We start from the raw sequence: 25,270 nt of genomic DNA, 5'->3' as shown, positions 1-25,270 counted from the left end.
TCAGCCCCCCCCCAACACCCCCCGCGTCCGCTTAAAACCCCGCGGAGGCGGCGCCCGGCAGCGCAGCGACCGGCGGCACCGACGGACACCGGGCACCGGCAGGGACGGGAAGGGGGCGGCGGGCACCGGGCACCGACGGGAAGGGGGCAGCGGGAGCGGGGACGGCGGGGCAGGGCGCAGGCAGGGCGCAGGCAGGGCAGGCAGCATGGCAGGGGACACCGTCGTCCCCCAGCACCCCGCGGCCTCGTCCCCCCGCAGCCCCGGGCAGCGCTGAGCGCCGGCGGCCGGACCCATGGCGGGCCCCCAGGGCGGGTACTCGGTGCAGGCCACCGCCGCCATCGCCGCCACCATCACCTTCCTGGTGCTCTTCACCATCGCGGGCAACGTGCTGGTGATCATGGCCGTGCTGAGCAGCCGCTCGCTGCGGGCGCCCCAGAACCTCTTCCTGGTGTCGCTGGCGGCCGCCGACATTTTGGTGGCCACCCTCATCATCCCCTTCTCCTTGGCCAACGAGCTGCTGGGCTACTGGTACTTTGAGAAGACGTGGTGTGAGATCTACCTGGCTTTGGACGTACTCTTCTGCACCTCCTCCATCGTCCACCTCTGCGCCATCAGCCTGGACCGGTACTGGTCAGTCACCCGCGCCATCGAGTACAACGCCAAGCGGACGCCGCGGCGCATCAAGTGCAGCATCTTCATCGTCTGGACCATCGCGGCCATCATCTCCCTCCCGCCCTTGGTCTACAAGGGGGAGAAGAAGGCGGCGGCGGGGGGGGCGGCCGCAGTGCAAGCTCAACGAGGAGGCCTGGTACGTCCTCTCCTCCAGCATCGGCTCCTTCTTTGCCCCGTGTCTCATCATGATCCTTGTCTACCTGCGCATCTACCTGATCGCCAAGCGCCGCTCCCGCCCCGCTGACACCAAACCGGGCTCGGGGCCATCCAACGTCACCCCCCCTGACCGCCAGGGACCCCCCGGGGCCCTGCCCGCCAGCCGACAGGACCTCGCTGCTCAGCCCCGAGGAGCTCCCGGCGTCCCCCAGCCCCCGGGCAGGGACGTCCCCGCCGGCCGGGGATCGCCCCAGGGACACCTTGGCCACCGGGACGGGGCGGGTGGTGCTGGCCCGTGGGCCGCCGGCGCTGAACCCGTGGCGAAGGAAGACTCAGCTCAACCGGGAGAAACGGTTCACCTTCGTCTTGGCCGTGGTCATCGGCGTCTTCGTCCTCTGCTGGTTCCCCTTCTTCTTCCTCTACAGCCTGGGCGCGCTCTGTCCCCACCGCTGCAAGGTCCCCGATGGCGTCTTCCAGTTCTTCTTCTGGATCGGGTACTGCAACAGCTCCCTCAACCCCGTCATCTACACCGTCTTCAACCAGGACTTCCGCAGGGCCTTCCGCCGCCTCCTCTGCCGCCGCCGCGCCCCGACGCCCTGGTGAGGGGCTCTGACCCCCATCTTCCTCCTCCCCCGGTCGCGCTCGCTGCCCACAGCACCCCCGGGGTTTGGGTGCCCCCAAAGTGACGATGGGGTCCCCTGTCCCCTTCTCTCCCCGCATTTCCCACAGGGATGGCTGGGGGGGGGGGGCGGGGGGCACGTGCCACCACCCCTGTCCCCAAGCCCGGTGGCATCCCGGCAGCCGCCCCCACATCCAAAGCGGCGCCGCGGCCTTTTAACAATAAAAGATATTTTGTAATAAGAAAAAAACGTTATTTTTTATCAAGGGGGGGGGCGGGCTGAGGGGTGTTTGTGTCCCCCCCGCGGTCCCAGGGGACTGTTGGGGACAGGGGCAGTGGCCCGTGACGGCCGGCAGCGGGAGGAATGTTTGCTGGCGGAGCAGGAACACGATGTCTGGGGGGGGGGGGGGGGGCGGTTATTTATGGCAGCGCCCGGGAAGGAAGAAATAATGATAATTCAAGGGAAAAAAAAATAATACAAAAAATCCCCAAAGTATAAATCTCTGCAGCTGCCACCACCGGCCCTGGGGACGTTCACCCCCGCGGGGGGACAGGGACAGAGTGCGGCCTCCGGGGGCCCCCGCTGGGGTGGGGGTTCGCGGGTGTCTCGTATAGGGTTGTGCTGCCCAGCCGGGGTGAGGGCGATGCGTGTCAGGGGCTGCGGGGGGGGTGGTTGTGGCCTGTGACCCACACCAACGTGACCCACACCACGGTATCACGACCCGGCCGGGTGTAACCGTGGGTCGCAGCGGTGCATCGTGACCCACGCTGCTGTATGACGGCGTATCGCGCCCCAGACCCACAGCAGGGTATCGCGACCCACGCTGCTGTGCTGTGACTCACGACAGCCCGTTGTGACCCACAGAGGTGTGTTGTGACTCACCCTGCTGTACCCTGACCCACGGCATGCAGCGACCCGCACCGGGGTATCGTGACCCACACTGGTGCCTCGGGACACATGATGGTGCACGGTGCCCCACACCGGTATATGGTGCCCCACGCCAGCACACAGTGCCCCACACCGGTGCACTACGCCTCACGCTGGTGCCCCATCCCCATCGCCGGTGCCCCCCGGCGCCGGGGGGACGTCGCCCCTCTGCAGTGGCCCCATCTCCTTACCCCACGGTGGGACTTCACCCCGTCCCCCGCCGCCGGCCGAGCCCTCGGGCAGCCCGTTCCCAGCCCGGCGGGGCCGGCGGCCGCTGGGAGGATGCTGGGGGTGGGAGAGGTCGTGCGAACGGGGCCGGGGCCGTGGGGCTGCGCACGCCGAGCCTATGGCCCCCCGCCAGCCCGGCCCCCGGCGGCCAGACCCGCTCCTGACCCCCGGCACCGCGTCCCATAGCGGCTCCTCTGCCCCACGGCTGCGCCCGCGTCGGCTGCTTCGCACCCCATGGCGTGGGGGGAGGTGTGGGGCCGGTGGGGTCTCATTGGGTGTGGGGGTGCGGGTCTGGGCACGGTCCTGTGGGTCTGGGCATGGTCTTGTGGGGCTGGATGTGGCCCTGTGGGGCTGAGCATGGTCCTATGAGGCTGGGCTGTCCTGTGGGGCTGGGCATGGGGTGGGGGTCTGAGCACGGTCATGTGGGGCTGGGTATGGTTCTATGGGGCTGGACATGGTCCTGTGGGTCTGTGTAAAGTCCCACAGGTGTCCAACCATGGTCCCATGGGGCCTGTCCCCAGCAGGACCCGCGATCCCCCCCCAACCCTCCAGCGCTGCCGGCTCTGCCCCCCCGGCCCTCTCCCCCCACTGATCCCCCCAAAACAGCCCGCGGGTTGCCATGGTGATATCTTAATCCAACACCACCCCCACCCCCGCCCCACCCCCATTGTCGCCCCCCAGGACAATTGCCATCCCCTCGTTAGTGCTGGGGAAGCGTCGGGAGGGAGGGGTTAATTAAGACAAACTATTAATTGCCGAGGTCTGGTTTTCAGCCGACGCGGCGAGGTGTGATGAGTTCTTGCCAGGGCTCAGCCTACTTCTGCCAGGGCTTGCCCCTGGTGCGGGGCTTTTAATTAATACTGGTTAATTATGTGATAAAATATCATAATAATACTATAGACTTGCCCAAAACCTCAGCGTCGGTGCCCAGGACGATCCCTTCCTGCGATCTTTTATTTTATTTTTAGGGTTTTGACAAAATTTGGCCACTTTCGCTGGCAGAGGAACGTCAGGCGTGAAGGGGAGGGAGGGGGGGAAGGAATTATTTCTTGACAGGGGAAAAATGCACATTCCCATTCAAATATTTAAAAATAAGGCGCTGGGAGCGGCCGCGAAAGCTTTTTATTTGTATTTGGGTTTAACGGCAGAGCAATAAAAGCCGGGGAAGGGAAGACGCGGTAACCATAGCCACGGCGGCAGCCCGTTTACGCTTAAAACATTTCAAAATTTAAAATTAAAAAAAAAAAAAAAAACAACAAAAAAAATGGGCCAGGTCTTCCCTTTTCGGTGCCGTTGCAGAGGGTCTCTGGGTGGTGCGGCGTGAAGACGCTTCGCTGTGACTGGGGGTCCCCCAGAAAGCCAGAAAAAAAAAAAAAACAGGAAAAAAAAGGGAGAAAAAGCCAGAAAAATTGCGAAGGGGCCCGTTTTCGGCAAAGACGGGCTCGGGGCCGGCAGGATCCGGCCAAAACGCCCCCCTGCCCACATTTCTCCCCCCCTACAATCTCCCCAAGCCCCACCAGTACCTCAGCAGCCTTCCCCCCTCTCCCTCCTCTTCCCTTCCCAGTAAATAAGTTTTTTTTTTTCTTTTTTTTCTTACATTTTTCCTTTTTTTCTCATCTTCCCCCCCCCCACCTTTTTTCTTGTCTGTTTTTCCCCTTTTTTCTTGTCTTTTCTTTTCTTTTTTTTTTTTTTTTTTTTCCCCCCTTATTATTTCCCTGCCGGAGGACGATTAAGGGATAAAAGCTCTCAGCTGCACTTAAAGGCAGATTAAAGGGGGAGGGAAAGTGTCAGCCCTGGCAGGTGAAAAACGTTGCCTTTTTTGGGGTGTTTTCAGGCAGATTCATCCCATTTGGGCTCCCTCGGTTCCTTGCTGTCTCCCGGAGTTTTTTGAGGTCTGGGGCGGGCGGGGGGAGGTGGCTCTGAGGGTGACAGGGACGGGGACGAAGGGTGGGGACTGGGGCGGTGGTGGGACGCTGGTGGGGCTGGTGTTCCTTGGGGTGATGGGGGACGGGGGCGGTAGGGACCTGGGGTGGAGGCTGGTGGCCCTGGGGGGACCAAGGATGGGGGTAGGACACCGTGGTGGGGCTGATGTTCTTTGGGATGATGGGGACAAGGGATGGAGGCTGGTGGGGACAAGGGATGGAGGCTGATGGCCCTGGGGACCGTGGAGACCTGAGATGGGGACCAGGAACGGGGTGGGGCTGGTGTCTTTGGGGGTGGTGGGGACCCGGGATGGCGAAGAACTGTGGGATGGAGAACTGTGTCCAGTTCTGGGCTCCCCAGTTCCAGAGGGACAGGGAACTGCTGGAGAGGGGACAGCAAAGGGCCACCAAGAGGATGAGGGGGACTGGAACATCTCTCTGATGAGGAAAAGCTGAGGGATTTGGGTCTTTTTAGTCTGGAAAAAAGAAGACAGAGGGGGGATCTTATCAACACTTATAAATACTTCAAGGGGGGGTGTCAGGAGGACGGGGCCAGGCTCTTCTCAGTGGTGCCCGGGGACAGGACAAGGGGTAACGGGCACAAACTTGACCGTGGGAAGTTCCATCTCAAGATGAGGAGGAACTTCTTTGCTGTGAGGGTGGCAGAGCCCTGGCCCAGGCTGCCCAGAGAGGTGGGGGAGTCTCCGTCTCTGGAGACATCCCAAACCCGCCTGGAGGCGTCCCTGTGCCACCTGCTCTGGGTGACCCTGCTCTGGCTGGGGGTTGGACTGGGTGATCTCCGGAGGTCCCTTCCGACCCCTGCCACTCTGCGATTCTGGGATAGGGACCAGGGATGGGGAGCTGATGGTGCTGGGGGTGTTAAGGACCTGGCATGGGATTAATGTCACCAAGAGTGACCAGGACCTGGGACCCTGTGATGGTGCTGAGAGAGATGGCCCCAAGGGTGATGAGGACCTGGGGAGGGGCTGGGACCCCATCATGGAGCTGGGGCTGATGTCCCCAGAGGTGACGGGGACCTGGGCTGGTGATGGAGACCAAGGATGGGGGGGCTGATGGGGACATGGAATGGGATCCCGCAGTGGGGATGGGGCCGGGGGGACCAGGTACAGGGGCCTGATGTCCCTGGGGGTGTTGGGGACCTGGTTTGGGGGTAGGACACCGCGGTGGGGCTGGGGTTGGTGTTCCTGGGGGCGATGGGGCTTGGGATAGGGAGCAGGGATGAGGGGCTGGTGTTCCTAGGGGTGCTGGGGACCTGGGACGGGATCCTGTGGTGGGGCTGGGGCTGATGTTCCTTCGGGTGATGGGGACCAGGCATGGGGGGGCTGATGTCCCTGAGGGTGACGGGGGTCTTGGGCTGGGGCTGCCGTCCCCAAAGGTGGCGGGGACGGGGGGGGGGGAGGGGGGGGGCGGGTAGGACCCTGTGGACTTATGCCCCCGAGGGCAAAGGGGCTTGGAACGGGGACCAAGGATGGGGGGCTGGTGTCCCCGGGGGACTGCGGTGGGACCCCATGGTGTTCCCGGGGCTGAGCGCCCTGAGCGTGTCAGGGGCCTGGGCCGGGATCCCGCGGTGGGGCTGCCGCCGGTGTCCCCGGGGGTGTGGGGCACCGCCATGGGGGACCCGGGGAGCGACAGGGGTGGGGGGCAGGGCCGGGGGGGCGGCCATGCCCGGGCTGGGCTGGGCTGGGCTGGGCTGGGCTGGGCCGGGCCGCCCCTGGGCCGGGGGCGGAGCGGGCGGCGCGGCGGGGCCTGCGGCGGGTGAGAGCGGGGCCGGGGTGGGGGGGGACCCGCAGGCCCCGTGGGGCGGTGGGGCCTGTTACCCCCCAGCCCGGGCCGTGTGGGGCCGGGACGGGTGTTACCGCCCTCACCTGCGGCGTGTGCGGGGCCCATGTGGGGCGTGCCCCCCCCCCCCGGGGCTCTACAGGGGCTGTGGGGTGGGATGTGCAACCTCCCCCCGGGCCCTATGGGGTGTGTGGGGCCCATGTGGGTGCTGCTGTCCCCCCCACCCCGAGCCCCTATGGGGCGGTGGGGCCTGTTACCCCCCCACCCCGGGCCGTGTGGGGCCTGGGGGGGGGGGAGGGTGTGTTATCCCCCTCACAAGGCCCTATGGGGTGTGTGGGGCCCATGTGGGGTGAGCTGCCCTCCCCCCCCCAGGCCCTATGGCGTGTGTGGGGTTTGTTACCCCCCCCCCCGGCCCCCAAAGCTCTACGGGACATTGTGGGGCCCACGGAGGGTGTCCCCTGCCAGCAGCCCCCCTCTGAGCAATCCAAGCCTTCCAAAATAAGCCTTTCTGCCCATTTCTGTCTTTTTTTTTTCTTCTCCCCCCCCCCCCCCCCCCTCCCCCCAGGACCCTTGAGCACCCAGCTCCTCTTCTCCCTGGTTTGGGGACGTTCCCCCCACCCCGACCCCACGCCGGGGTCCCCAGCGCCACCCCTTCAGAGGTAGGTGACCCCCTGGGGACAAGGACAGGCACCAAGGGGACGCTGCCACCCCCAGACAAGGAGGGGACGCCCCTGTCCCCCATGCCACGAGCACCCCCCGGTAACTGCGGCCGCAGCTTCGCCCTGGGGAGGGTTTCCCAACACGTCCTAAACCTCGCTGGGGCTTCCTTCCCTCCAGCCTTGCTTTTCTTTACCCCCATCCCCCCCACACCCCCGCAACATTTTTAAAAACAAATTCTTTTTGTTCTCCTCCCTCCTCTCTATTTTTTGGGGAATAAAAATTCCTTAAAATTCCTTAAAACCACCCCGTGATGACTAGACATGATTTAAAAGCCCCGAACACCTTGCGGGGGCGGGGGGGGTGTCTCTGGTAGAAGCAGCCCCTCTCCTGTGGGTGTCCCCGGGCTGGTGCGGGGGGGCTGGGGCCGGCCGGGGGTCAGGATCCCGGTGGTTGGGGGGTTTTGGGTGCAGATTGGCATCTCCGTGCCAGGGGGAGGAGGATGTGGGAGGGAAAAGTCAATTGTAGCAGCACTGGAGCTCGATTACGAAGAACAAATTCTTTCCCCCAGGGTTTTTGGCGCGTTGGTTGCTGGGTTGGTGTTTTATTTTATTTTTTTTTTCCCCTCTCTTTGCGCTGTAAACCATCCATTTCCCCACCAAGGAGCAGGTCCCTTCCCTGCAAAGTGGAGAGAGGGGTGCCCACCCCTCCTCCAGCACCCTGCGGCTCCCGTCCTGCGTCGCCCCGTTGCCGGCAGCTCTGGTTATGGGGATGGGGGTGCGGGGTCTCCCTGCCTCTTGCTGACCCCCTCTTGCCCATGTCCCCGCAGCTGAGCTCCAGGGGCTTGTCCCGGACACATCCCCAAGGGCTCATCCCTGCACCGAATGCCGTGCCCAAGCCCCCCTGGGGTGCTGATCCCACCAGACCCGCGTCACCACGCTCCTCCGGTGACCCAAACGTAGGTGACTCCTCGGCCAGGGAGGGGGGAACCATCTGGAGTCTCCCCTTGGCGGCAGCCCCTTCCATCCCAGGCAAATTTTCTTTATTTCTCCCCAGTAACGGGACTTCTCCCTGCAGCGCGAGTGTGTTTTGGGGAGCATTCACCGACATTTGGTGTCTCCGGGGCGAGCAGGGTTTGTGCCATCCCTCCCTCCCCCTGTCTGTCCTTCCTTCCTCAGATGAAAAACTGGGTCTGCGATTCGGGGCAGAAACTGGAAGTTTTCATCCCTTTTCTGGGCAAGTACCGTCCGTTCTTGGGGCGTTGCTGCCAGACCTGCACCCCAAAGAGCTGGGTAAGAGCGCGGGGTCCCTGGGTGCTGGCGAAGGGGACGAGCCCCATCCGAAGGGTCTCGTGTGCCTGGGAAGAGGGCTGGGGGCTGGAGCGAGGCAGGCGCAGCTGAAGCCTTCCCCCCTTGTTCAAAGGCTTTTTCCTTCCAGGATGGATTCTACCACAAGCATCTCTCCTCTCTCGGCTTCCGCGACGCCATCCGGGTGACGGAGGAGGACACACGGTGAGGACGGGACGAGCTCTGTGCCAGGGAACGCTGGGCAAACCACTTTTTTTTCCCCAGGTTTTTGTCCAAATCCCCATGGAAATCCCTTTCCCCTGCTGCGCAGGAGTGTGGGGACATCTCTCCATCAACCTTGCTCCCTAATTAGTCCAAAAAGAAATTACATTAATTAATGCTGGAAGCTGCATCTCCAAGTGCAGAGCATTAATAACAGCAGAGGGGTGAGGGCTTGGTCTGTTCCTTGGTTACTGTCACACTCGGGCTGGGAGGAGAAGTCAGAGTTGAGGATTTGGGGTTTCTTTTTTTAAGCAGGGCTTGATGCCGTTGGGAAGAGCTCGCCGGGGGGGGACTGGGGGGTGTTTTCGTTCTCTGCCCTGGCTTCCGCACAAGGACAAGCTCACGCACGCAGCCCTCGGAGCCCCCGGGGAGAGGCGAAGTGGCCTCGTCCCTGACCCCTCCTGCTCTTCCTCCTCCCCCTGGGCCCCAACACCGGACCTCAGCTGGTGTCCACCAGCCTTTCCCCCGGCCCAGGAGCTGTCGTGGAGCCCGGCAGCTGTTTCCTTGCCAAACGCCCGATGTATTTTTTTTTTGTTCCAGAGGTGCTGGACTCCGTCGGTTCCTCTCCCCTTTTCAGAGCCGTCCCTGGTGGCTTAGCAATTTTGCACTGTATTTTTCCAAATCGGGTCATTATACTCCATTCAGCTTGAAATATCCCAGCTCCAGCTTTCAAACTGTTTGAATAATTCATCTCCACTTGCAGCGACTCGGGAGTTGCGGAACGGGTAGAAAGAGCCCGGTGATGGGTGTCTGAGATCACGAGCGGAAAGACAAAGGGTCTGAAGCTCCCGTGTCCCTCTCCAGCCACCCGCAGCCCTTTCGCTGCGTCGCCACACACTCTGCGATACCTAAAACCTCGCTTGCGCCCCTTTTTGGTGCTGCCTAGCTCTGATTTGGGGGCAGATTTGGAAAATTCCCCAGTTTGGGACCTCTGCAGCATCCCCTGCGTGTCTCTAGTGATTGCAGGTTTCCTTGGGACAGCACTGCATGGACCAAGGTGGCCTGGAGCATCACTCTGCTGCTGCCTCCGTTTTCCCAGCTGTAAAATGGGGAGAAAAAAAATCTCAAATTCTGGCAAAGGCCCAGTCTGAGGGAGGCCGGGCGCCCTGGAAGAGCCTCTAACCACCGGGTTGTGGCTGTCTGTCTCCCTGCCCAGGTACCGGGGCTGGCTGGTCCGAAGGGTCTGTGGTTTCCTCGCTGTCTGGGACTGGAAAGTTCCTGCGGACACCCCCAGAGACCTCCCGGCCAGGATCTGCTGCAGCAGGAGGTAGGTGGGAGCAGCCGGAGGGGCTCTCCGGGGTCACCTTCACTCCAGGAAGGACCCGGGTCCAACAGCATCATTCCCCGATCCTGCGGGATCCCGTTCGGTTGCTGGAGCAAGGGATGCGCTCGTCTTGCGCCCGGCGGAAGTGAAATGTGCCAGCTCCGCCTCGCTGCTGCGCCCTTCCCAAAAACTCATCCCCAGGAAGGGGCTTTGCAGCTGCCCCCTCCCAGGCGCAGCACCCCCAAAAAGGGGCTGATGCCCCGGCTTGGTGGGGAACCGGCTCTCCTGTCTCCGGGCTCTGCCCCAAGACGCTGCCGAGGCTCTCCCGATCTTGTCCCGTCCCGGGTGACGTGGCCTTGTCAGGCAACTGTCACCTAACTTCTCGTCATCGCTAATTACGCAGCAGGAGGCTGGCAGCCAGTACACTGTAATTACTGTAATGCAGAATGCTTTTTAATCCCTCACTCTGCCTCGTGCTTCCCTCCTCCTCTCCATCCCCTTTTCCCAGGGTACGGGACGTTGCTACCGGCCGGTCCCGTGGCTCGAGAGGGGATGGCCCATCCCACCGGCGGTGGAAGGAGAAAATACTCAAGATCCTGGCTGAAATCCAGGCCCCGCTCTCCCTCCTCATGCTGAGGTCTGTGCTCCCTCCCCGGGGAGGGTTGTGGGTGCAGATCCCCCTTCACGAGCACCTCCCACCTCCTCCTGGAGGGATCCCGGTTCCTGGCTGGGGCATTCCCAGTCCCTCTCCTCCACTCCAGGTCTCTCCCACTCTTAATTTGTGTATTAAGCCCCTTCGGATGGGCTTTGAGCTGTGGTTTCTGTGCCTGGATCCCATGCGCCATCCTTTCGGGGAGATGCAGCTGGATCGTTTTGGGGATGCGTGGGGATCCTTTGAGGGATGCACGTGGATCCTTCGGGTGACACGCGTGCGGAGAGCCCAGGGCTGCACGGCAGGGCAGGGCCGTGGGGTCCCGCACAGCTCCCTGGGGATATTTCCCCCAGTTCCTTCCAGGGAGCTGGAATCTGACACTGGAGTGGAGAAGGGAGAGAAGGGGGGGGAAAAACCAACCAACCAACCAAACAAAAAACCAAACCATTGGGAGGATGGAAATCAAAGCAAAGCAAAAGGGAACTTTTCCTTTCTCTCTCCTCTTTTCTTTTTTCCTGCTGTCATTGAGAAATTGGCAATTAAAGGTTGCATTGTAGCCTAATTGCTTGTCTGATTGAGCTGTAATAAAAGAACCCTCTGAGCAGTCTGAAGTATTTAAAGGGAAGAAATTATCCAGGGGATAAAAGCGTTCGGATCCTTCTCGTAAACAGCGTGCGGGAGGACGGGGAGATGGAGGGGTAATTGACTTCAGCTTTTGTTGCCAGGGGGAGAAGGGGGTGGTCTTGTCGCATCCAGCCTTTAATGTTTTAACTTAATTTATTATAAAGCTGTTTATTTGCTTTACGGGAGCTGAGAAGTGACATTTCGAGTCGAGCTGTCTCATGCAACCCACGTTTCTGCCTGGGTGGGGGAAACTGAGGCAGAGCAGGTGGCCTGGATGAGGTCTGGGGGGGGTCTGGGGGTAGCCCCGGCCCCTGCGGAATTGCTCCCTTGCTCATTTTCCTGCAGGCTGTGCAACTGGGCTCTGCTCAAGCTCCTGAACCGCCTCTTCCTTGGCGTGCAGCTCCACCGAGGGCAGCTGGAGATGGTGCTGAGGGCCGCCAGGACGGTAGGGAGTCCAGCCAGCCGCTCTCGCCCCGCGCCTCGCTGCCGGCACGCCGGGTGCTGAGCCCTGGCCGCCTTCCTTGCAGTCCAACGTGCCGCTGGTTTTCCTCTCCACCCACAAATCCCAGCTGGATGGGCTGCTCCTGTCCTTCCTCCTCTTCTCCCAGGGGCTGGGGGCGCCCAGGGTGACGGTGGGCAGCCAAGCCTGCAGCCCTCGCCTCCGGTAAGGCATGGGGACACCAGTGTGGGGCACTCGCAAAGCCCCGCAGCTACGGGGGGGAGCTGGGGGGACCCGGCCCCATGCAAGCTGGGTGCCCCTGGTGGCTTCTTTCCCCCGCAGAGCCTTGCTCACCCGCCTGGGAGCGATTTTCCTGCCTTCAAGGATGGAGCAGGCGCCGAGTGACCAGGAGGAAGGGCTCCTGGGGGCTGTCCTGGCCACGGTACGTCCTGCCCGAGGTGTTGGGAGGGATGAAACGTCCCCCCCCGCCCAAGCTCCAAAAGCACCTGGTAAAGGTGTTTAGGGGTGTCTCAACTGCAGGCTGGCTGAGGTGTGCGGCTGTGCGATGGGTGCTGGCAGCTCCCGTGCATCTCTGGGGTGCTGACGGTGCCCCCCAGCCTCACCCCGTCTCCCCCCCAGTACGTGGAGGAGGTGCTGAGGAGCCGCCAGCCTCTGCTCATCTTTCTGGAGGAGCCCCCGATTGCCCTGCGCCTCTCTGCCCCTGCCCAGCAGTGGCTGGCCATGGTGTACCGAGCCGTGCGGGATGGCGCCGTCCCCGACGTCCTCCTGGTCCCTGTGGGCATCGCCTACGACGTGATCCCTGGCGGTTCGCAGCAGGAGGGAGCGGTGAGAGGTTTTGCCCACCCGAATCGCTGGGTGCGTCCCCGGGGAGCGGCCCTCGCCTCTGTCATCCCACTAACGCTCTGGTCCCCTCTCCTCCCAGCGCGGCGTGCAACCCCTCGGCCTCGGCGCTTGCCTCTGGGCAACGTGTGGGGCCCTGCGCCGGAACCGCGGCTGCGCCCGGGTGGACTTCGCCCAGCCCTTCTCCTTGCAGGTACGGCAGCAGGGCTGGCAGCCGGGGATCCTGGCCGGCCCCGGAGGGTTTATTGCCGCAACGATTGGTGTGCAAACCCCTGCGGGGTGGATGGAGGGATTCGGGGTGGATCTGGTGTTGTCCAGGGGATCCAGTGAAGGTTTATTGCCATGATGGTGGCTGTGCAGCCCCCTGCGGGGTGGATGGATGGGCTTGGGCTGGATACGGTGTTCTCCGGGGGATCTGGTGTTGTCCAAGGGCATCCGGTGAGCCCAGCACCGGGGACGCTGGGGGGGCAACAGGGCAGTGCTCGTGGGCCCTGGGGACCCAAGGGATGAAGTCAGCTCATTGGGGCCGAGGGCCGTGAGCACCAACAGGCTGGATTTGGCCTCCTTCCCAGGAGTTTGCGGCCAAAAACCTCGTTGGACAGAGCTGCAGGGGGAAGTGGCTGGAGGAACTGCTGCTGCCCACCATCCTCGGCACGTGGTAAGCAGGCACCAGGCATCGGGGCAGCATCTCACCCCCCACACCTGCGCCCGGCCCCGCTTTCTCACCCCTCTCGCTCCATTTTCTCCAGCCCCAGCCAGCTGGATGCCAAGGTGACAGAGGTTTGGAGTCCCGGCCCCGCGACGGCCACCGGTTTAGGGGTAGAAGAGGAAATATTGGTGACCAAGCTGGGCCTGCACTCCCTGAGCGGTGAGGGGGTCCCATTGGGCTTGGGGTGGGGGGGGGCTCATAGCCCAATGGCTAACAAGCGCCTCTCCCCCACCTCGCAGATGGCGTTGCCTGCTCTGCTGTCATGGCCGTGGGGATCACGGCCGCGCTGCTGTTGCACAAGCACAGAGAGGTGAGACGAGGAGGTGTCCGGGTTTCTCTTCCTTTGGAGCAAGATTTCTAGAGCCGCTCAAGGGACCAGCTCATCCTCCTCTTCCTCCAGGGCGTTTTCCTCTCCCGGCTGATGCGGGACTTTGCCTGGCTGCTGGAGGAGATCCTGCTGCGCCAGCGCGACGTGGGCTTCTCGGGGCAGCTGCGTGCCCTGGTGCAGCACAGCCTCACCCTGCTCCGAGCCCGGCTCACCCTCTACCACCTCGCCCCCATCGGTGATGTCCTGGTGGTCCCCGAGGCCTCAGCAGTGGCCCTGAGGGAGCTGGGCCGCCACAGCGCTGCCATCCTGCCCGTCTTAGCCAGCGAGGCAGTGGGAGGTGAGGAGTGAGGCGTGGAGGGGGGGGGGGTGGATCGGTGACAGCAGGGATCGGTGACACGGGGGGGAATTGGTGACGCCACTTTCCTGGCAGCCTGCGCCATCCATGCCTTGCTGATGGAGATGCTGCCCTTCCTGGGGGTGACCGTCGGGCCCTCCAGCATCGTGTTCAGCCAGGACGAGCTGCACCGCAAGACCCTGGAGCTGCTCCTGCTGCTGCCCCTAAATCTCCTGGGGCTCCAGGTAGGGGCTGGCGGCGCAGGGTGGCACTGCCATCGCGTGGAAGTGGCCTGTCACCACTGCCTGCCTGGCAGGGGAGAGTCCAGCCCCTTTCCTCCTCTCCCCCAGCCCTGCCAGCCCCTGGACTGCCTGAGCCAGGACATCGTGGACAAGCTGCTCCTCTGCGGGCTGCTGGAGGCTGAAGAGGTGGGTGCCCCCCCAGGTCCCCCTTCCCACCCTGGGGACAGGCAGCCCAGCCCTCGCTGCACCCTCCCTTCCTGGCCAGGAAGGGGATGTGGGACCAGCGTCCCTGTGGGGGGGGACGGGACGCCGGTGGGGTGGCGTCAAAGGTGAGGTGGCACCCGGCTTGTCCCCGCAGCCGGAGAGCGAGCGCTGGGTCTGCGACTTGGCCCCGTGGCCCTTCCGCAGTCGGCGGCCCTGGGCAGGGATGGACTTCACCGACAGCGACAGTGACAGCCAGGACGAGGTCCCTAAGCGCTGCTTCAAGGTACCGGGGGCGTCCCCCCCACTGCCGCTCTGGCAGGGTGAGGTCAACTTCCCCAATCTCGGGCTTCCCCCCTCCAGCTCAGCGAGCCCCAGGGCTCTCCTGGCCTCCTCCTCTTCCTCTGCCGGCTCCTGCGCCCCGTGCTGAGGACCTACGCCAGAGCCGTGGCTTTCCTGGACAGACCCAGCTGGCCCCAGCCCGGTAGGACCCCCCCACAGGGTGGGCAACCGTTTCTCCACCCACACTAGCCCCTCCCTTGGTTTGGCTTTTGGGGAAACTGAGGCACAGCCAAAGCTCCCTTGCGGTTCTGGCTCTGCACCGGGACTGGAGAGGGGCTGTGCCCTGCCGGGAGCTGGGGTCTGACCCCCCCTCTCTGTCCCCCACCCCAGAGCCAGACTACGTTGAGGCGCTGCTGCAGTTCCTGAGCGAGGAGGATGCTTTCGGTGAGTCAGGCTGGGGGAAAAAGGGGGTGTCCCTCCTGCTTTGGGGTCAGCACCCCCTACAGCCAGGCCGGGGGTGCCTGGGGGGTGGGATGCCGGTGACCCTTGGGGATTTCTCTCCCTCCAGAGCACCCAGACAGGAGCCTGGCCCTCAGCTCCCTCCAGACCTTCAAGGAGATGGGGGTAAGCGTGACTGGACTCTACCACCCCGCCTCAGCCCTCGAACCGGCCCCCAGGTGCTGCCCCTCTCCCTCCCCAGGTGCTGGAGGAGGTGTGGACCCCCGCCGGCCCCCTGCTCCGCCTCGCCCAGCCCTTCCAGTCCAGCGCCAGCCGGGGCAAGCTGGAGGCCTTCATCCAGCAGTTCACCTGGCCGTAGCTGCCGGTGCCGTGCCGGTAAAGCTGGGAGACACTGATAAAGCTGGGAGCAGGTACCGACCCGCCTCGTGCATTTATTGACTGGGGGAGGCGGGGGGGGGGGGCGGTGTTAAGGCAGTTGCATCGGGGTGAGATTTGGCGTCTCCGTCTTCACACCACCTTGTTGCAGATGGTGCCCAGCTCCTCGATCTCACACTGCACCTCGTCGCCTCTCTGCAAGGGGCAGGGACACACTGGCCTGCCTTGCCCTTTTATGTCCCCTTGCCCTTTTATGTCCCCGCGCTGCCACCTCCGCCTTATTTTGAGTGCCCCCGCTTTTCCCTCACCTTAAGAAACACCGGGGGTTTCCGAAAGACCCCAACTCCAGGAGGAGTTCCTGTCAGCAAGATGTCCCCGGGGACCAGCGTGACAAACCTGGGGGGGGAGGGCAGGGGTCAGGGGCGGCTCCCCCGGTCCCCTGGGGAGCGGTGTCACCCTCACTGTGTGTGTCCCCCCCGGCTCCCGGCCCCTACCGGGAGACCCAGGCGATGAGCGTGGGCAGCTTGAAGACGAGCTGGCTGGTGTTGCTGTCCTGCATCAGCTGCCCGTTGACACTGCAGCGGATTCTCAGGTTGTGGACATCTGATGGGGACAGAGGGGACATGTCACGCTATTGGGGGGACATGGGGACAGTGCCGTGGGACCCCCGCCACCCTGAACACCCCCGTTGCGACAAACATGGGTGCTTTTGGGCAAACGTGGTGCCTGCTGCCTCCTGTGTTAGCCAGGAAATAGCCCCTGTCCCGTCCCCATCCTGTCCCTGTCCCGTCCTCACCTGCCACCGCCTCCTTGGTGACTAGAGCCGGCCCCAGGGGACAGAAGGTGTCAAAGGTTTTTCCTAGCAGCCACTGCCTCCCGTTTCTCCTCATCTGCCAGTCCCGCGCGCTGACGTCGTTGGCCACTGTGAAGCCCACGACGTGGTCCATCGCCGACGACTCCTGGGGGGGTGACAAGGGGAACCTGCTTAACCGGGCAGGGGACAGGTGCAGAGGAGGGGTACGGCAGGGGGGTTACCTCGATGTGCCGCCCCTCCTTCCCAATGACGGCAGCCAGCTCCACCTCCCAGTCCACCTCCTGCGGGGGGTAAAAGGGGGGTGCTGGAATGGGGCCGCACCCTCCACAGTGGGCTGGGGACAGAGCGGGGGTGGCAGTGATTCTCACGCTGCTGTCCTGGGGGTGCACGATGTCATCGAAGGGGCCGATGATGGCGCTGGGGAACTTGCTGAAAATGATGGGCTCCTTGGGGACGCTGACGCCCTGCTCCTGGCAGTGGTCGCGGTAGTTGAGCCCCACGGCGATCACCTTCTGCGGGTCCCCCACGGGCGCCAGCAGCCGCACCGTCCCCCGCGGCACCCGGTGACGCCCCGACTCCAGCGCCCTGATGGGTCACGGGGATCGGTGGCGGGGCCGGCGGTGGTGATGGTGCCGCCGGTGCCGCCAGCGCGGTGTCACCCACCTCTGTGCGGCCGCCAGCGCCGTGGGGCCCATCTCCAGGAGGGCGCGCGTGGAGCGGGGCAGCCCCGGCTCGGCCGCGCTCAGGTCCAGCAGGGCCCCCCCGGGACCCTCCTCCAGCCCCAGCCGGGGCTCAGCCCCCCCGGGGCCCCGGAACCGCACCAGCCGCAGGGCCCCCGCTGGCCGCATCCCCCCTGTGGAACACAGGTCCTTGGGATCCGGCACCCAGGGGATCGCAGCACCCCCCCGGGGCACTGGAGCCCCCCAGCGGGTGGATCCCTGGGGGCGAGGAGGGAGGGGAAGGGGCAGATCCTGGTGCAGGAGGGATCCTGGAGGGAGGGGAGATCCCAGTGTGGGGCGGGGACAGGGGGCAGTGGATCCCTCGACGGGGGCAGATCCCTAGTGCGGCAGCAAATCCCACCCCCCCCCCCCCCCGGCAGGGAATGGATCCTGGCATGGGACGGATCAAGAGAGAGGGGGATCACCCCAGCACACCGGGGTGGGGGGAGCAGATCGCTGGATCCCATGCAGCCCCAACCCGAGGATTCCTCCCACCCCCCCGATCCCCCCACCTGCACAGGGGGATCGCTGGAGGATTCCCTGCCGTGGTCCTGCACGGCCCCAGCCCTGGGGGTTTCCCCCCCCAGTCCCACACTCCTGTCCCTGGGATCCCCCTCGCCCTGATCCCGCTCAGCCCGATCCCAGGGGACCGCCCCCCCCCCCCCCCCGCACTCACAACCCCAGGCCCAGGGAATCCTCCCCCCGCCCCGATCCCACACAGCCCCGATCCCAGGGATTCCCCCTCCCCCCCGTTCCCAGGGGATCCTCCCGATCGCAGGGATCCCCCTCCCCCACCCCCCGATCCCGCTCAGTCCCGGTCCCGGGGATCCCCCCACATACAAGGGGATCCCCCGATCCGCCCCCCGGTCCCGGGGATCCCCCGACCGCGCGGTGCCCGGTCCCGGGGGAGTCGGAGGATCCCGGTACCACCTACGTCACTCCCCTCTCGGCACGCGCCGACCCCGCGCCGCCCGCGTGAAGGTCCCGGGCCGCGGCCCCGCCCCGCCCCCGGGGCCGGCCAATGTGAGCGCGGAGGGGGCGGGACCGCGCCGGCGGCGCAGCCAATGAGAGCCGGCAGCGCTCGGCCGCCCCTCCCCCCCGCTGGAGGGGCGGGGCAGCGGCGTTGCTAGGAGACGGGGCGCGGCCGCCATGACAGCGCCCGGCCGCCATGACAGCGCCGCCATGACGGCGCCGAGGCCGGGGCCGGCCAGGCCTCGCGGCGGGAGCGAGCCGGGCCCAGGCGGGTGTTTCTAACCTTTATTTCATGGAAACACGCAGTGAGTGAGCGAGCGACAGGCGGCTGCGGAGGGGGGGCCGGGCCGGGGGGCCAGGGCGGGGGCCTGGCTGAGGTGCAGCCTGGCCTCGCCGGCCTATTCGTGAGGAGAAAAAAAAGCAGAAATAGCCCAAATAACCCTCCCGCAGAGCGAAACCACCTCTGCTGCCACCGCCTCAGGGCTCGGGACTCACCACCACCTCTCTGGCCCCCCTGGGCTGTGCACAGCCATTGCTTCCCCCTTGGCTCCCCGGCTGGCACATTTAATCCCTAAATCATTGCCATTTGTTTTATTTAGAAAATTAGCCCTCTCTCCTGGTACCGCCAGAAGGTGGGGAGCGGCCTAAGTCCCCTTAAGCGCTGCATTGGGTGGCGGGGAGGAGGTTCATGTGCTTTCAGTTGGCCATTGGGAGCTGCCATTTCGCGGCTGCGATGGAGACCCCCTCCTCGGCTGGGTGCTCCTGTGGGGGCTCCTGTGCCGCACAGGGCAGGGGTAGCCCCGCTGCGGGGTGGGGTGGGGGTGTTCCCCCCAAAATGGGTCTGGCTGGCAGGGCAGGCATTGCCAGGCGCCATGCCGGGGGTGGCTTGGGCGGACGAGCCGGTAAAGTCACCCCGTGTCTCTTCCTCTCTTGTAACTGGAGTGTCGGGGGTCAGGTGGATTATTTTCTTCTTTCTTTTAACCTCTCATTTTGTTTGAGATAGTAGAAAAAAAAGTCCCCCTCGGGCGCTGGCGGGGCCAAGCGTGTGGTCCCGGGTTCTAGATCACATTCTCAAAGATCTGCATGGAGCTCATGATGTCCTCGTCCTGGATGGGGCAGGAGGGAGAGGTCAGACCCCCCATCCCCCTCGCCCCCTCCCTCCTGTCCTCACCAGAGCTGTTGTCCCCCGGCCCCCTCAGGACATCACTTTGGGACAGGATGAGGAACTTGGGTTCAGAGGCCTGGCAGTGAGGAGGAGGAGGATGGCATCGATGCCGAAGGCCCCTGCAGTGCTGCTCACCTTCTGGCATGTCTCCAGGAACTCCTCGAAGGTCACCACACCGTCACCGTTCCTGTCCATCTTCTGCAAAGGAACAGCAGGGGCTCAGCGGGGACGGCCCCCGCGGCGGTGGCAGCCCCGGCCTGTGACACCCCGGGAGGGTTGGTGGCTGGCAGGGGGGGACGAGGCAGGACGGTGTCACCTGGAAGAAGAGCTCCACATGCTCGGCAGGCGCGCTGTCCTGCAGGGCGGGGTGGGTGCAGCGCCCCATCATGTCGTAGATGGACTTCATGATCTCCAGCATTTCCTAGGAGGGGACAGAGGGGGGACTGGGTGACAAGAACCCTCCGAAGGAGGGCACCTTTGTCCCCCAGCACCTGTTTCCCCCATTCCTGTCACTCTGTGGGTGTCCCCTGCCATGCTCCTGGCCCCCCCAGGCCTCGTCCCCCCCTCCACATGTCACCTCCTTGGTGATGTAGCCATCTTTATTAATGTCGTAGAGGTTGAAAGCCCACTTCAGCTTCTGGTGCACTGTCCCCCGCAGCAAGATGGAGAGGCCAATGACAAAATCCTGCCGGAGAACCACGGCCGTGAGTGGGGACATCCTACGGGCACCGCCGGCACCCCCAGGGGTGGACCCATGTCCCCCCAGCTCAGCTGTTCGCCCCCCTCCACTGGTGCCGTGGCGCTGCCATCGATCATGGGACGCCCCGGGGGATTTTGTTCCTATTGATCCCGTTTCTATTCTGGCTCGCAGCTATTTTTAATCACCAGGGTAAAACTGGCGCCGGCCCCCCCTGCCGCAGTGCCCGGAACAATCCCAGCACAGGCTCCCGCCGGCGAGGAGACCCAAAATTTTGGCTGTTGCCGCTGCGCCAAACTTTTATCCCCCATGGCATGCAGGCGAGGAGGAGGATGTGATGAATCACACCGCTGGGCACGCGTACAGCCACGCGGACAGCCGGAGCAGCGCGGCGCTGGCACGGCTTTGCTGGGAGGGAGAAGCCGGGTGCGGGAGCAGCGCCGGGAGCCTCACCTGGAAGCAGAGAGCCCCGTTGCGGTCGGCGTCGAAGGCATCGAACAAGAAGTGCGCGTAGGTGCTGGCATCTGCGAGGGGAGGAAGGCGGGAGCCGGTGAAGCCCACATGCCAGGATTGGTATTTTGGCATTTTCTCCGGATACCGGCACCCTCCACTGCCGGCCTCGGGGGTTCCCGACTCACCGCCTTGGGGGAAGAACTGCGAGTAGATGAGCTTGAAGGTCTCCTCATCCACCAGGCCGCTGGGACACTCCTGGGAGGGGAACGGGCACCCGGTGAACCCCGGATCTGCCGAAACCCACCCCCCCTGTAACCACGGTGGGGTGAGGGTGTCCCCCTCCCGACACTCACGCTCTTGAAGCCGCGGTAGAGGGACTGCAGCTCCTTCTTGGTGAACTTTGTCCGTGTCAGCAGCCGCTCCAGCCCCTCAGGTTGGTGCCGGACAGCCGAGAGCTCCAGCTCGGCATCACCGCCGTCTGCCGGGAGACGCCGGCACAGACCCCCCCCGTGGGTCCCGCAGCCTTTCCCGTATCATCCCGGGTTCTTCCAACCCAGATCCCACCCTGCTTAAAACCAGACTCCCCTCCCTGACCCACTGGTGGATCCCAAATCCCCTCGTGCCAGGAGGAAAAGCTGCACGTTCCGCATCCCAAGGGAGAAGCCGTCCCATCCCGGGGGGTTTTTCCCTGCGTCCGCCTCCGGCAGCGTCTCACCCCGGCCCCGCGTAATGCTGCCTCTGCTCGCGCCCTGCTGGGCGGAAGGTAATTAATAAATGATGGCTCATTAATAATTCCAGCTTGGGAAGCCCCCACGGAGCCGTTCTGCGCTGAGATGGGGATATCAGGAACTTGGGGCTGGGAGAGGGTCCGTCATGCGCATCGGTAGGGACGCCCCGAAAACCCCGGGGTCCCCCGGTGAACCCCAAGCTGGGGGAGTCGGGACTGGGGTCCCCGGTGTCCCATCTCAGGGGTGTTTGGGGGGGAATTAGGGGTCCCTGGTGTCCCGTCTTGGGGGGGTTCAAGGACTCAGTGGGTGTCGGAGGTCCCCGGTGTCCCACCTTGGGGGTCTTTGGGGGACTGGGGGGGGGATTGGGAGTCCCCAGTGTCCCATCTCAGGGGGGAATTGGGGGTCAGGGGCGATTGGAAGGCCCTAGCGTCGCATCTGAGGGGAGTTTGGGGTGTCGGCGGGGGATTGGGGGTCCCCAGTGTCCCATCTGCGGGGGGGTTGGGGTTGATGCAGGACTCGTGGGCACCCAGTGTCCCCTCTCCAGGGGGTTTTGGGGGTCAGTGTGGGCTCGGAGGCCCCCAGCATCCCCCTCAGGGTGGGTTTGGGGTCAGTGGGGGTTGGAGGGGGTCCCCCGATCCCACCTTGGGGGGGTTTTGGGGTCAGTGTGGGTCGGGAGGGTTTCGCAATCCCACCTCAGGGGGGTTTTGGGGTCGGCGTGGGTTGGGGGGTCCCCAGCATCCCCTCGGGGGGGTTTGGGGAGGCCGGGGCCGGCCCAGCCCCCCGGGGAAGGTCAGAGCAAGGCTGGGCCATGACGCGGCAATGCTGGACACCCCGTGGTGGGGCGGGGGGGCTGCAAATAAATGAGATTAATTAATTAAAATTAATTAAGGGGGGGGACAGGGAGGGGGGTTACCTTCTGCGGAGATGGGCTCCAGGATGCCGAACTGTTTGAGGACGGCGATGAAGAGGAGGATGACGACGGCCACAGCGCAGAGCTCCATGCCCTGGATGCCCATGGCCGGCGGGGGGGTGGGGGGGGGGGTCCCTGCGCCCCCCACCCCAAAGCGGGGTGCCAGGGTGGGGGCGAGGAGCCGGTGGCCGCTGGGTGCCCGCCGCGAGCTGGGCGCTGCCGTGGGGCCGTCCCTCCGTCCGTGCCTCCGTCCCTCCGTCCGTCCGTCCTGCCCTCCTCCCTTGGCACGCACCCACGGCCCCCCCCCGCCACCCCCACCATTCCTATTTTTTTTTTTTTTTTCCCCATATTTTATCCCTTTTTTTTTCCCCCCTCTTTTTTACTCCCCCTTCCTGCACAGGGGGCCCCACCCAGCACTCATGGGTGCCCCCTTCACCCCACTGGGTGAAAAACCGGCGCAGGCCTTAAAATTGGGTGAAATAAAGGTGGGTTTTGGGCCGGCTCCCCCCCCCCCCGCCAAGGAAGAGGCAGGCAGTAATGCTCCCCCCGCCGCCCCCTCTGGGGGGGTTAATGGGAGTTAATTAGCGGGAGGTGGCTAACGAGCGGCGTGGGATGGAGGGCATGAGTAAGCAAGGGAGCGCAGGGCTCCCCGGGGACACTGAGGCAGGGGGGGCGGGGGGGCTGTCCCCAGCCCCCCCGGTCCCCACGGCCATCTGTCCCCGTGTCCCCAGTGTCCTGGAGTGGCCTTGTCCCCAAGGCCCCGGGGACACCCCTCCCCATCCCCCGAGGGTGTCGTGTCCGCGTGGTCCTGGGGACACCTGTCACCAGCATCCCGGGGGTGTCCCGTCCCCCTGGGACATCGTCCTGGCCCCCCGGCTGTCCCTGTCCCCAGGGACACCATCCCGGGCCCCCCGGGCTGCCCCCGGCCCCGGCCCCGGCCCCACGGCCAGTCCCGCTCCCGGGGGCGGGGCTTATGCCCCGAAGGCGGGGCCTGTCGCCAAGGGCGGGGCCTGTCGCCAAGGGCGGGGCCTGTCGCCAAGGGCTGTGCGCGCCCACGGCCCCGGGGGCGTGGCTCAGCCGCACGCTCCGCCCCTCCACTTCCGCTTCCGCCGCCGTCCCCGGAAGCGCCGCCTGCCGCTGCCGCTGCCGCCGCCATGGCCTCAAGGTTACTGCGGGTGAGCGCGGCCCTGCGGCTGCTGCCCGCCGCCGCCGCCCGCGCCGCGCCCGCCCGCTGCCTCGCCGTCCCTGGTGAGCCTGGGGGGACGGGGGGGAGCGGGGAGGGCGGCCGGAGGGAGAGGGGGAAATGGGCGGGCGGGGGGGGGACCGAGGCGGCGGCGGCGGCGGCGGCGGCTTCCCGGTGTGACGGCGGTGCCCCGCAGGCGGCCTGGCCAGCGATGAGGAGCAGGCGACGGGGCTGGAGCGGAAGGTGATGGAGGCCATGAACAAGGGCCTGGTGAGTGCGGGGGGGCGGCCGGGGAGGGGGCGGGGCCTGGGCGGCGGCGGGGGGGGGGGCGGGATGGGGGATGTTCTGGGGTGGGGGTGGGTGACAGGGACAGGGGGTCCCTTGGGGGGTCGGGCAGGGGCTGGTGGGGGGGGGCCGAGGCTGCCCCTCCCCCCGCTCACCCCCCCACCCCCCCTGCAACCCCCCTCCCCCAGGACCCCTACAGCATGTTCCGGCCCAAGCGCTACGCGGGGACCAAGGAGGACCCCAACCTCGTCCCCTCCATCACCAACAAGCGCATCGTGGGCTGCGTCTGTAAGTGGCATAGGCCCCCCCCCCCCGCCCCGTGTCCATGTGTCCGTGTCCCTGTCTGTGTGTTCGCCCCCCCGTGTCCCTCCCTCCGCCCCCCCGTCCGTGTCCCATCCACCCCTCTGTGTGTGTTTCCATGTTGTCCCCTTCCCTCTGTCTGTCCATCCCTAGCCCCATCTGTCCATCTGTTGGGCTCCCCCCCCTCCCCCCCATGTCCGTGTGTGTCCCCTCCCGCCTCCTTCCCTCCGTCCCACCCTCCTCTTCCTCCCCCAGGCGAAGAGGACAACAGCTGCGTCGTCTGGTTCTGGCTGCACCAGGGGGAGGCCCAGCGCTGCCCCTCCTGCGGCGCCCACTACAAGCTCATCCCTCACGAGCTGCCCCACTGAGGGACTCCCCGGACCCCCCAGCACCCACGGATGGGCCCATGGGTCACACCGACCCCCCCAGCACCCACTGGGCATCGTCTGGGCCGAGCTGAGCTGCCCCCACTGTGTGTGTCCCCCATAAAGAGTTTGTGTGTGAGACCCTGACTCTGTCTGCACTGGGGGGGGGGGGGGGGGAGGGGAGCACCTGTGGGTGCCGGGGCGGGTGGGGGGGGACACCCGCGGGGGTGAATTCGTAGCTGTTGCTGCCCTCGGGAGCAGGGAGGGGACACGGAGCAGGGCTGGGCCGTGTCCCCGGGAGGTGTTCGTGACCTTGGAGCGGTTTTTGGGGTGGAGGGGCCCCACCATCCCTAGGCCCTGGGGTGCGGCTGTTGGAGGTCTTGCTGTCCCCTTGGCTGGGGGGCTCCGGAAGCAAGACCTGCTTGGGGACACCCCCCACATCCCCAAAAGAAGCCCACAGGGAGGGTCACGGCCCCCCTGGGTCCCCCTCCCCCCCCCAATTCCACACGAGGTGTCCCTCCCAGTGGAGGTTGTGGCTGTACCCGGGGGGGGGGGGGCCTCAAGTGGACACTGTCTTCCAGGGTGGCCCCACCAGGTGGCCATGGTGGTGTCCCACCATGGAGTCAGAGGCCCCCTGAGGTCCCAGTAGCCCGTGTCTACTGTCCCCTCCTCGCCTGCCACGGCTCTGTCACCCCCATCCCCTGGGGACGGTCTCCAGCACCTTCCGGGGTGGGCTGAGGCTGAGCGGGTGCCCTGAGGTGGCTCCTGTCCCTCCCGAGCAGATATTGGGCCTCAAAATGGGTCCCCCTGGCTACAGAAAGTGCCGGCTCCATGGCCTGTTGCTGACCCGTGCTCCCTCCTTCCTGCCCCTGACGGGGACAGTCACCTCAGCCCCGCCACCCGCAGCTCTGTGGGGCCTTTCGTTGCTCTCCGGGTGGCCCCGGCAGCGTCGCTGGTGGCCGCGCGTGGTGGACAAATCTCCAGAGGTGGCGGGGGGTCCCCGGGGAACTGGCTCCACTGGGGCAGGACCCCTCCTCCCGCTGCCGGGCGGCCCTCGGGGGGCAGCTGGGGGACGGCGGGAGCTCTCGGGGCTGCCTGGTCCTGGGGGGGGGGCCCCCAGGAGGTGCTGGAGGCCCCCGAGGGGTCCCCGGAGGCCGCCGGGTCCCCGCTGCGTCCCCCTCGCCCGCTGCTGACGCGCGGGTGACGCCGGGCGGGCTGGCGATGACGTCGTATGTCCGGGGGGGGGTGGGCTCTGGCCCCCGAGGGTCACCGGGGAGGGCCCGGTGGCTGCCGCATCCCTGGTGCGGTCCCTCCCTCTGCTGACGTTGTCGATGACGCCAAGCTGGCCGGCCATGACGT

At 65.4% G+C, this 25,270-nt stretch overlaps 5 protein-coding genes and 1 long non-coding RNA gene across 9 annotated transcripts; 4 read left to right on the top strand and 2 right to left on the bottom strand.

Moving 5' to 3' along the window:
* The first annotated feature begins 77 nt into the window (after positions 1-77).
* Positions 78-1,562, top strand: ADRA2B (adrenoceptor alpha 2B). The gene is given in 3 exon segments (XM_054225067.1): positions 78-769; positions 771-950; positions 952-1,562. Coding segments are annotated over 3 exon segments (1,137 nt in total). The 5' UTR covers positions 78-292; the 3' UTR covers positions 1,432-1,562.
* Positions 1,563-6,895: 5,333 nt separating this feature from the next.
* On the top strand, positions 6,896-15,362 carry GPAT2 (glycerol-3-phosphate acyltransferase 2, mitochondrial). The gene is made up of 21 exons (XM_054180858.1): positions 6,896-6,984; positions 8,161-8,274; positions 8,420-8,493; positions 9,707-9,817; positions 10,323-10,451; positions 11,436-11,535; positions 11,618-11,754; positions 11,872-11,971; positions 12,169-12,375; positions 12,473-12,583; positions 12,963-13,048; positions 13,140-13,258; positions 13,339-13,409; positions 13,500-13,764; positions 13,858-14,006; positions 14,112-14,189; positions 14,362-14,490; positions 14,568-14,688; positions 14,877-14,930; positions 15,055-15,110; positions 15,187-15,362. The coding sequence occupies exons 2-21, from the start codon at positions 8,161-8,163 to the stop codon at positions 15,301-15,303; spliced, it is 2,328 nt and encodes a 775-aa protein (XP_054036833.1). The 5' UTR covers positions 6,896-6,984; the 3' UTR covers positions 15,304-15,362.
* Positions 15,341-17,844, bottom strand: LOC128900094 (fumarylacetoacetate hydrolase domain-containing protein 2-like). Of its 4 annotated transcripts, none has more exons than XM_054180860.1 (8): positions 17,788-17,844; positions 16,798-16,987; positions 16,503-16,719; positions 16,356-16,415; positions 16,117-16,279; positions 15,815-15,923; positions 15,629-15,716; positions 15,341-15,515 (listed from the first exon to the last, which is right to left on the bottom strand). In XM_054180860.1, the coding sequence occupies exons 2-8, from the start codon at positions 16,980-16,982 to the stop codon at positions 15,453-15,455; spliced, it is 885 nt and encodes a 294-aa protein (XP_054036835.1). In that variant the 5' UTR covers positions 16,983-16,987; positions 17,788-17,844; the 3' UTR covers positions 15,341-15,452. The 4 variants fall into 4 exon arrangements, with proteins under 4 accessions (XP_054036835.1, XP_054036837.1, XP_054036838.1 ...); XM_054180862.1 differs by having other exon boundaries at positions 17,784-17,816; XM_054180863.1 differs by having other exon boundaries at positions 16,798-16,989; positions 17,799-17,816.
* Positions 17,845-17,981: 137 nt separating this feature from the next.
* Positions 17,982-20,932, top strand: LOC128900073 (uncharacterized). Its single transcript, XR_008463199.1, has 2 exons — positions 17,982-18,130; positions 19,025-20,932. It is a non-coding gene; the product is annotated as an uncharacterized LOC128900073 (long non-coding RNA).
* KCNIP3 (potassium voltage-gated channel interacting protein 3) lies at positions 18,226-21,920 on the bottom strand. The gene is made up of 8 exons (XM_054180826.1): positions 21,782-21,920; positions 20,494-20,618; positions 20,326-20,395; positions 20,141-20,211; positions 19,568-19,675; positions 19,307-19,411; positions 19,126-19,188; positions 18,226-18,931 (listed from the first exon to the last, which is right to left on the bottom strand). Exons 1-8 carry the CDS (start codon positions 21,882-21,884, stop codon positions 18,884-18,886), a joined length of 693 nt encoding a protein of 230 aa, XP_054036801.1. The 5' UTR covers positions 21,885-21,920; the 3' UTR covers positions 18,226-18,883.
* Positions 21,921-22,865: 945 nt separating this feature from the next.
* Positions 22,866-24,050, top strand: LOC128919634 (cytochrome c oxidase subunit 5B, mitochondrial). Its single transcript, XM_054225023.1, has 4 exons — positions 22,866-23,026; positions 23,158-23,231; positions 23,435-23,534; positions 23,802-24,050. Exons 1-4 carry the CDS (start codon positions 22,933-22,935, stop codon positions 23,912-23,914), a joined length of 381 nt encoding a protein of 126 aa, XP_054080998.1. The 5' UTR covers positions 22,866-22,932; the 3' UTR covers positions 23,915-24,050.
* Positions 24,051-25,270: the final 1,220 nt, after the last annotated feature.

Source organism: Rissa tridactyla, chromosome 20, assembly GCF_028500815.1.
Source record: "Rissa tridactyla isolate bRisTri1 chromosome 20, bRisTri1.patW.cur.20221130, whole genome shotgun sequence".
NCBI lineage: Eukaryota > Metazoa > Chordata > Aves > Charadriiformes > Laridae > Rissa > Rissa tridactyla.
This window is presented reverse-complemented; position numbering and strand designations above follow the sequence as displayed.